At 38.9% G+C, this 13,689-nt stretch overlaps 1 protein-coding gene across 1 annotated transcript in view; it reads left to right on the top strand.

The window, feature by feature from the left end:
• LOC100378052 (DDB1- and CUL4-associated factor 11-like) overlaps positions 1 to 13,689 on the top strand; it is a 31,360-nt gene that overhangs the window by 10,059 nt on the left and 7,612 nt on the right. Inside the window, exons 7-11 of the mRNA XM_085500034.1 lie at positions 884 to 927; positions 6,144 to 6,267; positions 8,336 to 8,393; positions 9,006 to 9,191; positions 9,296 to 9,449. Coding sequence (XP_085356160.1) covers positions 884 to 927; positions 6,144 to 6,267; positions 8,336 to 8,393; positions 9,006 to 9,191; positions 9,296 to 9,449 — 566 coding nt within the window. The remainder of the gene's footprint in view (positions 1 to 883; positions 928 to 6,143; positions 6,268 to 8,335; positions 8,394 to 9,005; positions 9,192 to 9,295; positions 9,450 to 13,689) is intronic.

Genomic DNA, 13,689 nt, shown 5'->3' on the forward strand with positions numbered 1-13,689 from the left:
AGTTTATTGTGTGTATATGGAACACAGTTCATTGTGTGTTTATGGTACATAGTTTGTTGTGTGTATATGGTACATAGTTTGTTGTGTGTACATGGTGCATAGTTTATTGTGTGTATCTGGTACATAGTTTATTGTATGTATCTGGTACATAGTTTATTGTATGTATCTGGCACATAGTTTATTGTGTGTATATGGTACATAGTTTATTGTGTGTATATGGTACATAGTTTATTGTGTGTTTACGGTACATAGTGTATTGTGTGTCTTGTATATGGGACATAGTTTATTGTGTGTATCTGGCACATAGTTTATTGTGTGCATCTGGTAAATAGTTTATTGTGTGTATCTGGTACATGGTTTATTGTGTGTATTTGGTACATAGTTTATTGTGTGTATATGACACATAGTTTATTGTATGTATCCGGTACATAGCTTGTTGTGTGTATCTGGCACATAGTTTATTGTATGTATCTGGTACATAATTTATTGTGTTTATCTGGTACATAGTTTATTGTGTTTATCTGGTACATAGTTTGTGTGTATCCAGCACATCGTTCAGTGTATGTATCTGACACATTATATATAAAAAATAAAAACAAATAAAAACAACCAACCAAAAATACTATAAAGCAATATTTACAAAATCTGCATGGATAGATCTCTTTTAAATTTCAGTTATTAGTTCTCTGTAATATTTTGTGATAATTTGCATTTGTTTGAGAGTGTTGGAACATCGTAGCAAAATATTTACATTCCTGAAATATTTATCAATTTCTCCATCAGTTTATTTTATATTTGCTGAGAAAATCATGCATGTAGTAGTTAAAAGAGAAATGGATTAGATTTTTGAATTAATGTCCTGTATATTATTATTATTTCACAGCCCAGATGGTCACTATATTATTTACTCCAGCTGGTCAGATTGCAGTAAGTACTACAGACATCACTATTTGACTGCATGTCTTTCTTTATCTTACTCATTATTCTGACCAGCATATTTCCTATGTTTGTTGTTTGTGTTTTCTATATTTCTAGTTTTCACTCATGTTCTAATAAATCCTGACACCCGCGACTTACAGAGGGGTCACTATATTGAACTTTCAACAAAATGGGCTTTTGACGAAATTTTATGCACCACCTACTATGGCTAGATTTATATAACTTACCGTATTTATCCGGCTAAGAGCCCATGCCCGGACAAACACCCACCCCCCACTTTTGATAAAATAAAGGAATTGAGGTTATATCTTAGCATATGCCCAGGGTTTTTTTTCCACACCTGTAATAAAATAAAATAACAAAAACCTTTTTTGTTCGTTGTATTAACAGTTGACTTCCTTGCAGTCTGTTGTGATTCTGCTAAATAAAAATAAATATCAATCGCGTAAAATGAGGAGTGAATGCAAAATAGCTGTGACATAAATACAAAAATGTAGAGCAGCACGTTCACCAATGTTTACGCAGTTTACATTTATTTTTTTATCAGAAACATAGCAGCCAGTGAGTCAACAAAAATGTAAATTAGTGTGTGTGTGTGTGTGTACTTGGATTGCTATATGTTGCGAGGACAAAAATACAGATATATAGCTACTTCCGAGGACATACACACCTTCCGAGGACCTTTTTCATAGTCCTCGGAAAACATAATTTATATTAATAGTTAATTCGATTATTAATACGTTTTGCGTAGCTTAGGTTTAGTATCGGGGGAAGGTATGGTTCACATTATATTAATATTAATATAATTATACCATACCTTACCCCGATACTAAACCTAAGCTTCGCAAACATTTCTATGTTCAGTCACGGGATATTCAACTCTTGTTTAATTAAACTTAATTAAAATGCAATTCTCCATTGTATTGCATTGTAATTGAGTTTAATTAAACTCCAATTAAAACGCAACCCTATATAGGAACGCGTTTTAATGGAGTTCATATCGCAACTATATTAAAAGTTAATTCAACTATATTAAAAGTTAATCCAATGGAGTCCTCGGAACATATTGCAATACAAGTATGTGTGTGTGTGTGTGTGTGTGTGTGTGTGTGTGTGTGTGTGTGTGTGTGTGTGTGTGTGTGTGTGTGCGTGCGTGCGTGTGTGTGTGTGCGTGCGTGCAGGGTTCTCCCCAGGGCTTTTTAGCGCCGAGGTCCGCGGCGCTATACCTGTGAATCTCGGCGCTTCACTTGGGACCTCGGCGCTATGTGTTCCCACCTCGGCGCTTGATTTCATATTTGACATGCCAATATCAGATGTGAAAAAGCTTTGTTCGCCACGCCGGTCGGCCCCGACCGTCACTCAAAATTAGTGACCACCACGGAAATGCTTCCGACGAGGACTATTGTCTGATTGTTGGTATAATTACGTACCGACCGACACGCATCCTGCCTGTCGTGGATTATAATTTATAAACAATAGACCTAGTCGCACGATACGTAGCGGCTAGTCAAATTTGTGGAATTAGCACCTCTTTGTTTGTAAGTAAATAATTTCTGCGATAGACACAGTCTTTAGATTGAAAGCTAAAATTATTTCAAAATCAATTCCACCTCGATATAACATGGTCAAATCGGAGTTCACGATCAGTTCACGCTACTCAAGAAAAAAACAACGTGTTTATTGCGTGATTTGGTAAAATACATTTGAACTGTTATCATTGCGAATCATGTAAAAACTCTTCTTTCAAGACCTAATTTACCTTTTAAAAATTGCAAATCACCTTTTTCGAAAGCTGTCATGCAGTTTTCAATTGAAATCGATGCCAACACATCGTGCTACGACATCGCTTTACTTCCGCAATGTAATTTTTATGATCACTACCATTCGGAAAACTTCGGGTTCTACCGGCATTACCATGCGGCATTTTGATTGGTTAATGGAATTCTTGACCCATCGGGTCAAAGGACACATGCTAATGTTTCACAAACATCATGGCGGGTCTGTTTTTTTTACCGAAGCGATCAAGTGATCAAAAATAATCGCTCCCGATAAAAATAAGTCGGATTTTACTTACATTTCATATCAAAAAAAAAGAAGTAAAATTTGTTGAGGAATTATTGCTATAACTGGTGTATAACATGGCCAAGTAAGTTATGTCACGTCGTAACTTTGATGATCGTTTTGAAGCTTTATTTGTTCGCTCATTACTGTAATTGTAAACGTTTTAGAAGTTGATGGTAGGAATAATAAATTACAACAATACGTCAATTAATTACGTGATCGATTTTTTGAAGGAGAATGTTTTTGGAGTGAATAAAATTATGAGATTCGTGAACATAAATCTGGCTTAACGTTTTGAATGCGTTTCCTTCCACGTTTTACAAAACAATTAAATTGCAACAATAATGTGTTTGTTTTTAGTCTGCAGCATTTGTATTTCGAGAATGTTTCAAACTCTTCTAAATTGTGAAACATAATGTATTGATTCCATTAAAAAAAATATTTGCCCTGTGACTGAGCTCACTAATATTCATAATTGTAAATAAGTTGAAGGAAAGATATGTAAATGATATGCAAATTAGCCCCGGCGCTATGCATTTTTTCTGGGGAGAACCCTGCGTGCGTGCGTGCGTGCGCGCGCGCGTGTGTGTGTGTGTGTCACTTTTTTTGTTCCACCGTTATCTCAAGAACCACTAATCAAATTTTTGTGAAAGTTGGTACAATATTATTAATTACCTAATTTACATAATGATTAATCAATTTTCGGCTAATCATAACATGTCAATAAAACTTGGTACATATATGTCATATGACACTGCACAGACCTGATAGTTTTTAGGGTAATATCAGTACATATTAATTACCTAATTTGCATAATTAATTAATTTTCAGCTTTTGATATTTCAAGTAGTAATGATCATGTTTCAATGAAACTTGGTACATAGTTACTTGAGGACTGTGCAGAGACCTAATTAGTTTTTGGGTAAATATTTGTGCATATTAATCACCTTACTAGCATAATTAGTTAATTTTCAGCTTTTCACCTGATATCTCAAGTACTAATCATCACATTTCAATGAGACTTGCGACATAGATATTCTAGGACTGCAGAGACCTGATTAATTTTGGGATAAATAATTGTGCCTATTAATTACCTAATTTGCATAATTAGTTAATTTTTTGCTGTTTTATGGCTGTTGCACTGATGTCTAAAAGCCACTCTTTTGGATTTCAATGAAACTTTTAAAGAGTACCCATCACATTTCAATGAACCTAGGACTATACACCATATTAGTTTTTGGTAAATATTTATGCTTCTTAATCACCTAATTAATATAATTAATTAATACTGATATCTCAAGTATTGATCATCACATTTGAATAAAACTTGGTACATAAGTGCTCGAGGACAATAGACAGCCTGACTAATTTTGGGTTAAAATCTGTTCATATTAATTATCTAATTAGCATAATAATTAATATTATTTTGGTTCTAATCACATTTCAATGAAACTTGGTACATTGTGCAGACCTTATTAGTTTTACACTTAAATCTGTTCATATTAGTTACCTAATTTGCATAATTAGTTTTCTGTGTTTCCATCAACATCTCAAGTTCAAGTAATTTTGAATTAATTTTTAATGTGTCTCCAATACTCTCAGCACACGGGAGTTCTTTCTAAGCTTTCTTTGACTGTAATATGTCGCGGCCCTGAAAAGAGCCGTTAGATTTGTATTTCTTTATAGAAACGATTCAAGCAGATCTTACAGTATATGGAGAGCCGCAAAGCAAGTATTGCACTCGTTCGGCTTTAGTGTCGTCGACAATGAAACCAATGTTACAATATTGTAGCAACCTGTACCTGGAAGACTGGTTGAAAGTGTGTTGTTTTGGCTTCATAAAATATTTGGTAGTGGCTTGCGAATCCATAACTGGGGACAGCAATTTTGCAATGTCACGCCGAAGACTTCCATTTTTTTTACCATCTTTCATCACAGCTATTGCATTTCTGTTGTGAAAATTATCTATTTATATCTAAAATCCTATTTCACGCCCATCCCAATATCCATATAGCGAGACATATTCCAATAGCCGGAAGGTACCTTGAGTGCTTCTCTCTCAGATTTGTTCATTTCGTGTTGATATGTTCAATATTATTGTCTTATTTACAGCGAATATTTTTGTCATTTGTTGTCAAAAATGCTATTTTCGACTTCTTTTTGAAAACCGCTAGCCCAAATGTTTTGATACTTGGTATGTAGGCATCTTGGACCTCTCTCAGATTTGTTCATTTTGGGATGATATCTTTAATTCTCTAATTGTGATGAATATTTTTGTCATCTTTGGTAAAAAGTTATATTTTCGAAGACTTGTTAAAAACCTCAAGTCCGATTGCTTAGATATTATATATGTAAGTACTACATGTGGACCTCTCTCAGATTTGTTCATTTCGTGATGATATCTTTAATTCTCTAATTTTCATGAATAATTTTTGTCATTTTTGGTAAAAAGTGATATTTTCGACTTCTTGTTAAAAACTGAAAGTCCAATTGCCTTGATATCTAGGTACTACATGTGGACCTCTCTCAGATTTGTTCATTTCGTGATGATATCTTTAATTGTCTAATTTTTATGAATATTTTTGTCATTTTTGGTAAAAAGTGATCTTTTCGATTTCTTGTTAAAAACCAAAAGTCCAATTGCCTTGATATTACATATGCAAGTACTACTTGTGGACCTCTCTCAGATTTGTTCATTTCGTGATGATTTTGTTCTTTAATTATCTTATTTTAATGAATATTTTTGATAAATTTTAGTTGATTTTGAGTTCACGCTATTTAGCGTGTTCGTCGGCGGGGAAATCCTAAATTCGAATGATTCTTCACTGTTGATTTTTATTATTTCTGGTTTATTTGTCACATTATAAGCAATACATTATTTTTGTTTTACTTCTAATGTTGCATATTGTTCATTTATTTCTCATGCATGTTTTTATTTACCATTCTATTCCCTGTAGCAGTTTGATCTGCATGTTGTCGATTTTTGCGAAATTGCAGGGGATATCCGAGCAAACGCCTACCCCTATTTTTTCGCAATTTTCCATGTTCAGGACTCTTGGCTCTTACTCGGATAAATACGTTAGTACCCAATATTGTTTGTCATGAATAAATAAAATGAAATCTGTCGTTTCTCATTTTGCTAGTTCACATTTGCAATGTTCATGGAGAGCATAATGTACATGATGCGTTGAATCTAGAGCCTGAGGGGGACAGGTTTTGTGCATTCTCAGTTCAGTTTTCAAGTGATAGTAAAGAAATAGTAGCAGGGTAAGTTTATATAACACATCAGTAATAGCATTGTAAACAATATAATCAATCCCAAGCTGTCTACAAATATAAAGGTGTTTATCGTTGAGATACAGTACTCATTTCGCCCAACCTCCCGCCCGCTTCCGGATTTCAATCTCTTTTTTTTCGCTCGCTTTGTTCAATTCGACCGGACAATTTCCGCTTTTTTTTTTGACCGTGCAAATCCGGAAGTATCCGCTCGCTCGCTCGCTTGCCTGACAGCACAACCGCCCGCATTCACAGTTCATTACCTATTGTTTTATGTACAAGTGTATCATTTTTGTTTTTATGATGTTAAAAGAAGAATAAATACAATCAGAAATTTATAGAACGACCGTTGAAACAATACGGTGGATCACACTGCCATATAAAATTTGTAATAATACATACGCGTAGTAATAATGTCCACCATAAACAAGATCGAACCAAACATGTGAAATCAAATATGAGCCTGACACAGACACAATTAATATGAAATAAAGCTATCTATTTTTGGTGGAGAACGAAAAATGTCTACTGTAGAGTATGGTACATGTATTTGTCGAGTACCGTGTGTAGAATGACACGCATGGTTTGGGTTTAACGCGGGTCAAGTTGTAGTTATGTAAATCCATGCACCTATAACAATATTGAAGAATATCTGCAGGAATAGTAAGAGTGTGAAAAAAATGACCAATCCATTGTTATAGAATGACCGGACTGTACAATTTGTCAAACAAATACAATAATTGCAAATGTAATGTCGGCCGGCGCCCATCTTACTTGTCTGAAGTTATCAAAGCCGACATCAATGGAGATCAGAATGGAATTCCTAAATGGAGTCAATTTGTGTAGTTTTCTTGATTTATTCTGCAGATATCGGTAAAATGTAGGTAAGGCTTAGGCGAAATTCGAAGGAGCAACTAATATTCTTCAACCTGGTAATTTTTTTAGATTTTATTTTTTAGATTTTTCGTCTGTTTTTTCGAGTTTAAAAAATGTGAGCTGGCTGGAGCCTTCATCCCTTGTCTATTTCTTACACTAGATACTAGCCCCCCCCCCCCCCCCCATAGAGACTGCGTATTACAGTTGATTATAGTTCCTGGGCTCCCTGTGGATACAATGTACGATCATCGTTACTCCAGCGGTCAGTTGGCAAGCGGACGATGTTTCTGAAGCCAACCATAGCAAGAGCGAACGAACAAAAGCGAGCAAGCGAAGGGGAAAAAAGCGGTCGGTTTTTGTGCAAAAAATTCATCAAAATCAATCATTTCTGTCATTACAGAACCAAGTCATAACATGGATATACAGTGTATTTCATTCAAACTTGCTATGTCCATTGAACAAATATTCGCTAGATTTGAACATTTTGTGACAATATCTTGAATTCTCTTATATCAGTCATTATTTTTGTCATTTTTGGTGAAAACGACATTTTCGACTTCTTCTTGAAAACCGCTATTCCAATTGATTTGAAACTTATATGTGTAACTTTGAAGGACCCCTATTAGATTTCAATATTTCATGACTATATTGTCAATCCTAGCGAATCTTTTTTATAATTTTTTATGAAAATGATATTTTCGATTCCTTCTTGAAAACCGCTACTCGTATTGCTTTGATACTTGGTGTATGTGTTTCTTAGGTGGACCTATCTCAGATTTGGACATTTTGAGACAATATCTTTAATTCTGTAATTTTTGCAAATATTTTTGTTCAAAAATGACTTTTTCTTGATGACTTGCTAGTTTGATTGAATTGATACTTGCATATGAACCTTGGGTGGATCTCTATCAGATCATTTTGTGACATAATGGGTCTTTGTTAAAAATTTGATTCAAAATGGCTGATTGATGGCTATTTTGTTTTCATGAATGGCTGGACTATCATGTTGAAAATGTACACATACATCATCCAACAGATTTGCACATGCATCTTTTTCAGAATATGATTCAAATGGCTGATCGTCATTTTCATGCTGGAAATGTCATGCGCAGAATGAAGGAAGGAATCTGTTTTACCACATGTTGGTATAGGATACTAATCAATGGTAATGTCTTTTTTACAGAGCTAATGATGGTTGTATGTATATATTTGACAGAGAACAAAACAAAAGAACATTAAAAGTAAGTTAGCTTGTAATGCTTCTCAGGAAAGTTGACCATTTGATTTACCAGAGAAGTTTAAGCCAAGTTTCACATCTTGTTGGTAATTTGTTCAGTTTGCTAGTTCTGATGTTATTTATTGTTTTGACATATTGACAAATTATTCATGTCATTCACAAACTTTCAACCTATTAAAACAGAGTGGAAAAATTACCACAAAGTGATACATTGATGTTGATTTATAGATGGGTCTTTGTCTTTTTTGTTCAGTGAGAGGAAAACTGCCAGGAAACATGCAAAAATTCTATCGGAATTCATGTTAAAGTAATATAAATAGTATTCATCAGAATTTTTCAACAGGTATCTGTCTTGATTATTTCACACTTTATTCAGTGAACAACATTTTGAGTTGTGGGTAAAACATTTTGACCTTACATGTAGGAACCAATGGTACATGTACATGACCCCAAATCTCCATTTTCGTGGATGTTTGACACACTTTTTATGCAAAAAGTAAATCAGTGACCATACTTTTTTAATTGGATTCTGTAAACAACACCATGAAATAAGGCCGTATAGTAAAATTCAGGAAAATCTGTTGATAAGTTTCAATGAGTGGAATTTTTCTCACAGATTGAAACCCACGAAGATGATGTGAATGCTGTGGCATTTGCAGACAGGACATCTCAGATAATCTACTCAGGAGGTGATGATGGTATGGTGAAAGTTTGGGACAGGCGGACATTGAGTGAGGCATCACCAGAACCCGTGGGAAAATTAGCTGGTCATAGCGATGGCATTACGTACATAGATTCCAAAGTAAGTTAACTTTGTAATATTGCTCATCATTCGCTAGTGGAAGAGTTACATGTAGTTGCACTTTGCTAGGCTCATATGTAAACTGTTATTATTTTCTTTGACAGAAAGATAACTATCATCTGATTTCCAACTCCAAAGATCAGTCCATAAAATTGTGGGACACACGGAAATTTTCCTCATCTGATTGTGTTGAAGCGGCGCGGCGTGCAGTGGCTCAACAACAGTGGGATTACAGATGGCAGAAGTTTCCAAGTCGATGTAAGTTTACATGTACTTTCAGATTACAGAGATTGAATGACTTTCTGTGATTGCACTTGGACTAAACAAGAGGTAGAAAAGTGTTCAGATACTATATAGGGGCCTGAAAATACAAAATCGGGAAAAATTGGGGGTGGGCGCTTACCCAAGGACCACCCCAAAAAAGATTTTAAAAAGTTGTTTTTGTGATCGTATGATAAGGTCAAATAAAGGAATGCTTTCGTACACTTTGTACACGTACTTATTTTTTGATTTATGCGAGGTTTCAATAAACGTGAGCACTCGTGAGAACTGTGGGAACACTAAGACACAGGGTCGAATTTCAAGAATAAAACTTGTTTTATGTCAGCGAATGAAGTTGTATTACTCACTGAAATTGGCTACAAAGTATGGTAGGTATTGTAATCACTGCACGGTTACTTTCTTAGTAACCGTGATCAGTGCAAGTCGAAACGGCCGGGAAAAACTACCGCTTGTAATCCAAGATGGCGATGACCTCATTAGCATAATTTTGTTCACGCACGTATTGATACATCGCATCGTAATTACTGAAGAATAGCAGACAGGGTTGTGAAACAAACCTTTTATTACTGATGTGAAATGTTTACAAACTATTGTGAATACATAAACATATTCAAATGGTGATACATAAAAAACAGACTGAAAATAAACTCTGGTCGACCTCATTAACATGATTTATTCACACACCCACACACGCGACAAAATTATGATTGCAACAAGTTCCCACCGTCGGCATGCCTCATTATGGTTATCGTAATGGACTTGAGGTCGGCAAAAGGTTTTTTCTTCAACGACAGAAAAATAATACACATGACCGTAATGCCATAGCTGTGATGAAGGATGGAAAGAAAGTAGCAAGTATACGACGTGATGGCTCAAAAGTGCTAACTCCCGTTCACATTCAGCTGGCATCGGTGTCGCTGGGTGTTTATGATAAAGGGAAGTTGTGCAACCAAATTTGCCGAGTTCACAGTTTTTCGCTGTGAAACGGAAGAGCCAAACTTAACGCGTAAAAATAGAACACATATTTTGACCTCTACGTGGCCAAGGAATGGCTGGACACGGATACGTTTGCGGTCGTTGCCAAAAAGCCCTGCGTCCATCGCCTGGCGATGCTCTTTCGTTATGGATTCAGTCAGCGAAGTGCTACGTTTTGAAACCAAAGCTAAGTGCTTCAAACCACTAACCAAAGTATGGATTATTGCAATATTGGATTCATCGCGAATGAAGAGAAAGCGGAACGTGTGCGCCAACATGCTGCGTGGTTCATCTTACGTCGTTAAGTTCCAATGAGTTTTTATGTAAAAACACAAACAAAACGGCCCTTTTCAGGGCCACCACACACTTCAAAAAGAGAACTACCGTCACAAACACACTATTTAAATAAATCAAACGCGTTTGTTTTTGACAAATAAAACTTTATTGTTGACCCCGTTCTTGGCTAAAAATCACCCTGGGCGTTTAACCGAGGATGTCCCCAACATGTAACTTTTGTGAAAACAGGGGGGTGGGCGCTTGCCCAGAGAGGGGCGCGTGCCCGGGGTAATACGGTATATATATCATTTCAAAACTTTACAGTGAATAATCCAGTCAATTCAGAAGAGACAACAAATTAGTCACCATAAAATATGTTACAAATCACTGGGCCAAAAAAATTATCCAAAGTGTGAAAATTATGAAATTGTCAGAACCATGAAAAACTAATCTCACTTGTATATGACAATTCACTGTGTTCAATCACCCACCATAGACTCCGGTCAGTCAAAATGACTATTTTGAACTGTAGGCATTAATCAGCGATTCTGCCGGTGATGGAGAGATAGAATCTAGGTCAGGGGAAACCCCATGACCCCAAGATTCTCTTCTCTTACGTCACAAACCACGTGACCGAGGCCATATGGTAGCGCCATTAACGACTGGACAATCACTCTGATTTTTCTCCGCCTCGAATGGAGATGAAATCTAGCAAGCTCTGCCTGGATCACTTGCTTTTTTCCTGTCCGGGTTTCTAGCTTGGGTTGTTGCCACTGGGCGGCATTCAACATTCTAGCTGGTAGGATAATTTTTTTTTGTCTTCTTTACCCTCGTGTCGTTTTCCCCTGTGTGTAATATTTTTTCACAACAAAGAAATTAAAACCCAGTGCCACTACGTAAGCTCTTGTTGGTTTCTTTGCCTTGAAGGCGTGCGTTTTTCACTGGAGTTCTGAGGCCTGAGATATTTTTATTTTCAGAGCCATCAAATCGCCAAGACTGACCACGTCGCTCGTATTTTCACAGCAAGTTCACGCGTCCAGTAAAAATCCAGTAAAGTGAGTAGCGTGTTTGGCATGAGTGGAAAGTCCTCACACTCGGCTACCGGTGCTTCGAGTAGGATGCCCGACAGTGGAGGTACCGATATTTTTTCGGTCTCCCCCCGCTGATCGGAGGGCATCCTCACAATCTGTGTTTTCAGGCAGTGTTTTACCTGATTTTACCGGCTACAGCGAGGCTGTGCCCCTGGAGGTTTTTTCCTCCTATGGGGCCCGTCACGGGTCTCTTTATGGATCCCTTCCTCACACAGCGCCAGGTTTGCCTCCGAGTTGATGGCTTTGGTCGAAGGACTGTCGGGGCAAATTGCGTCCCTGGCAGGCCGGGTAGATCAGACGCAGTCGGAGCGAGCTGTCTCCACTGCGACCCCTGGTGGCAAGCAGAAAGAAACACGAAAACATGTTTGCATTCAAACACGTCTCTTCCGGGGAACCCCCGTTCCCAGCCCCAGCTCTCCTACTAATTTGGGTCAGGCTCAGGCTAATTGCACCGGGCCTCCTCTGGAGCCTCGAGCACTGAATGCCAACGGGGTGCTGGCAGCCAAGCCTCCGATCTCGGGGCAGGGCTTTCAGGGCAGGGCACACGTTGACCCCCCTACTTTCAGCCAGCCAGGGTTCGGCACGCGGTAATGGTACAACGGTAACGAATTACCCTTGTGTCCGGTCTCCGCCGTGGGTTTTGACTCACTTCTTACCGACCCACGGGCGACTCCAGAGGGAACCGACCCTGTCATGAGACGCACAGTCGAACATGCTCTCTCTCACATATTTAAAGTGAAAAGGAGACACAGTTCGCTCGCGACGGATACAGCCGGTACCTCAGACAGTCCCCCAGAGTCTTCCATTCGTAACGACTCGGTGAGCTACGCTTTTGGGGTGATGCAGAGTTCCCTGATCCTAAGGCGACCACTTTCAGTTGCTTCAACGCTTATGGGATCACGGGCGTCGGGATCCAAAGCAACTTCGTCAGCACGTCTCTCCCTGTCCGTCCGAGTGCGGAGTGGCGCGCAAACTATGTTGATGGGCGGACATTGGCCGCGGAGGAGGTAATGCTACCCGGTCGGTATGGTTTCGGGATCAATCCCCAAAGTGTTGGATGAGACCAAAATACCCCCAATCGGATCCCAAGGCTCCTTCCCCAGACCCCGGTACCACGAATTTCTGTTGGGCAGACCCGGGTAAAGGGGGACAGCCACGTTCCATGGGCGTTCTCGCCAGCTCAATCTGAGGCGATCCATCACGCCCTGAGGGCAGATTTGCTTGAGCGCATTATTGTGCGCGCCCAGGACTCTGAGACCTCGGAGGCAGAACGTACCAGCCTCCTAGACCAGGCAACACATTTATTGGTGGGCCACCGCACATCTACGTGCGACATCCCCTAGTGTCACCTGGCTCTCTTGGCCGGGGCCACTACTGTGCAAGAAGACACGGCCTTAGACGCATGTGTTTTTGCTGGCAAGCTGAGTCAAGGGGTACGTCCCCACCTCAGTGACGCAGACTGGACATCTTCCACTCTCTTTATTCGGGGAATGGTGGGTACAGTCTCGAAGCTTCGGAGTGCAATGAACTAGAGGGTTCAGATCGAATCCGCTAGCCAGTTGGCCCTGCCAAGGGTAAGCGGAGGGCACCCCAAGCACGGAAAACACAATGCCCTAGGGCGTCGTCCGCTAGCCAGAGTCAGCCAGGAGGCAAGCGCTCATACCCTTCCACAGGAGGGAAGAGTAGTGGCGCGCCCCCAGGGAGGAAAGAGCCAGGCGGTGGTTCCTAATCCTCCTCGGTCGTCTACCCTGGCAGTGGGGGAAGCGTGTTTTGACGCTTACTGTACCTCTGCAACCAGGGGAACAGGCATGTGTTCGGCGAGTAGCCAGGTCACAACTTAGTGACTACTTCAGGCCTTGGGGCAGGGTTTTCCA

Source organism: Saccoglossus kowalevskii, chromosome 6, assembly GCF_978046115.1.
Source record: "Saccoglossus kowalevskii chromosome 6, keSacKowa6.1, whole genome shotgun sequence".
Classification (NCBI taxonomy): Eukaryota; Metazoa; Hemichordata; class Enteropneusta; family Harrimaniidae; genus Saccoglossus; species Saccoglossus kowalevskii.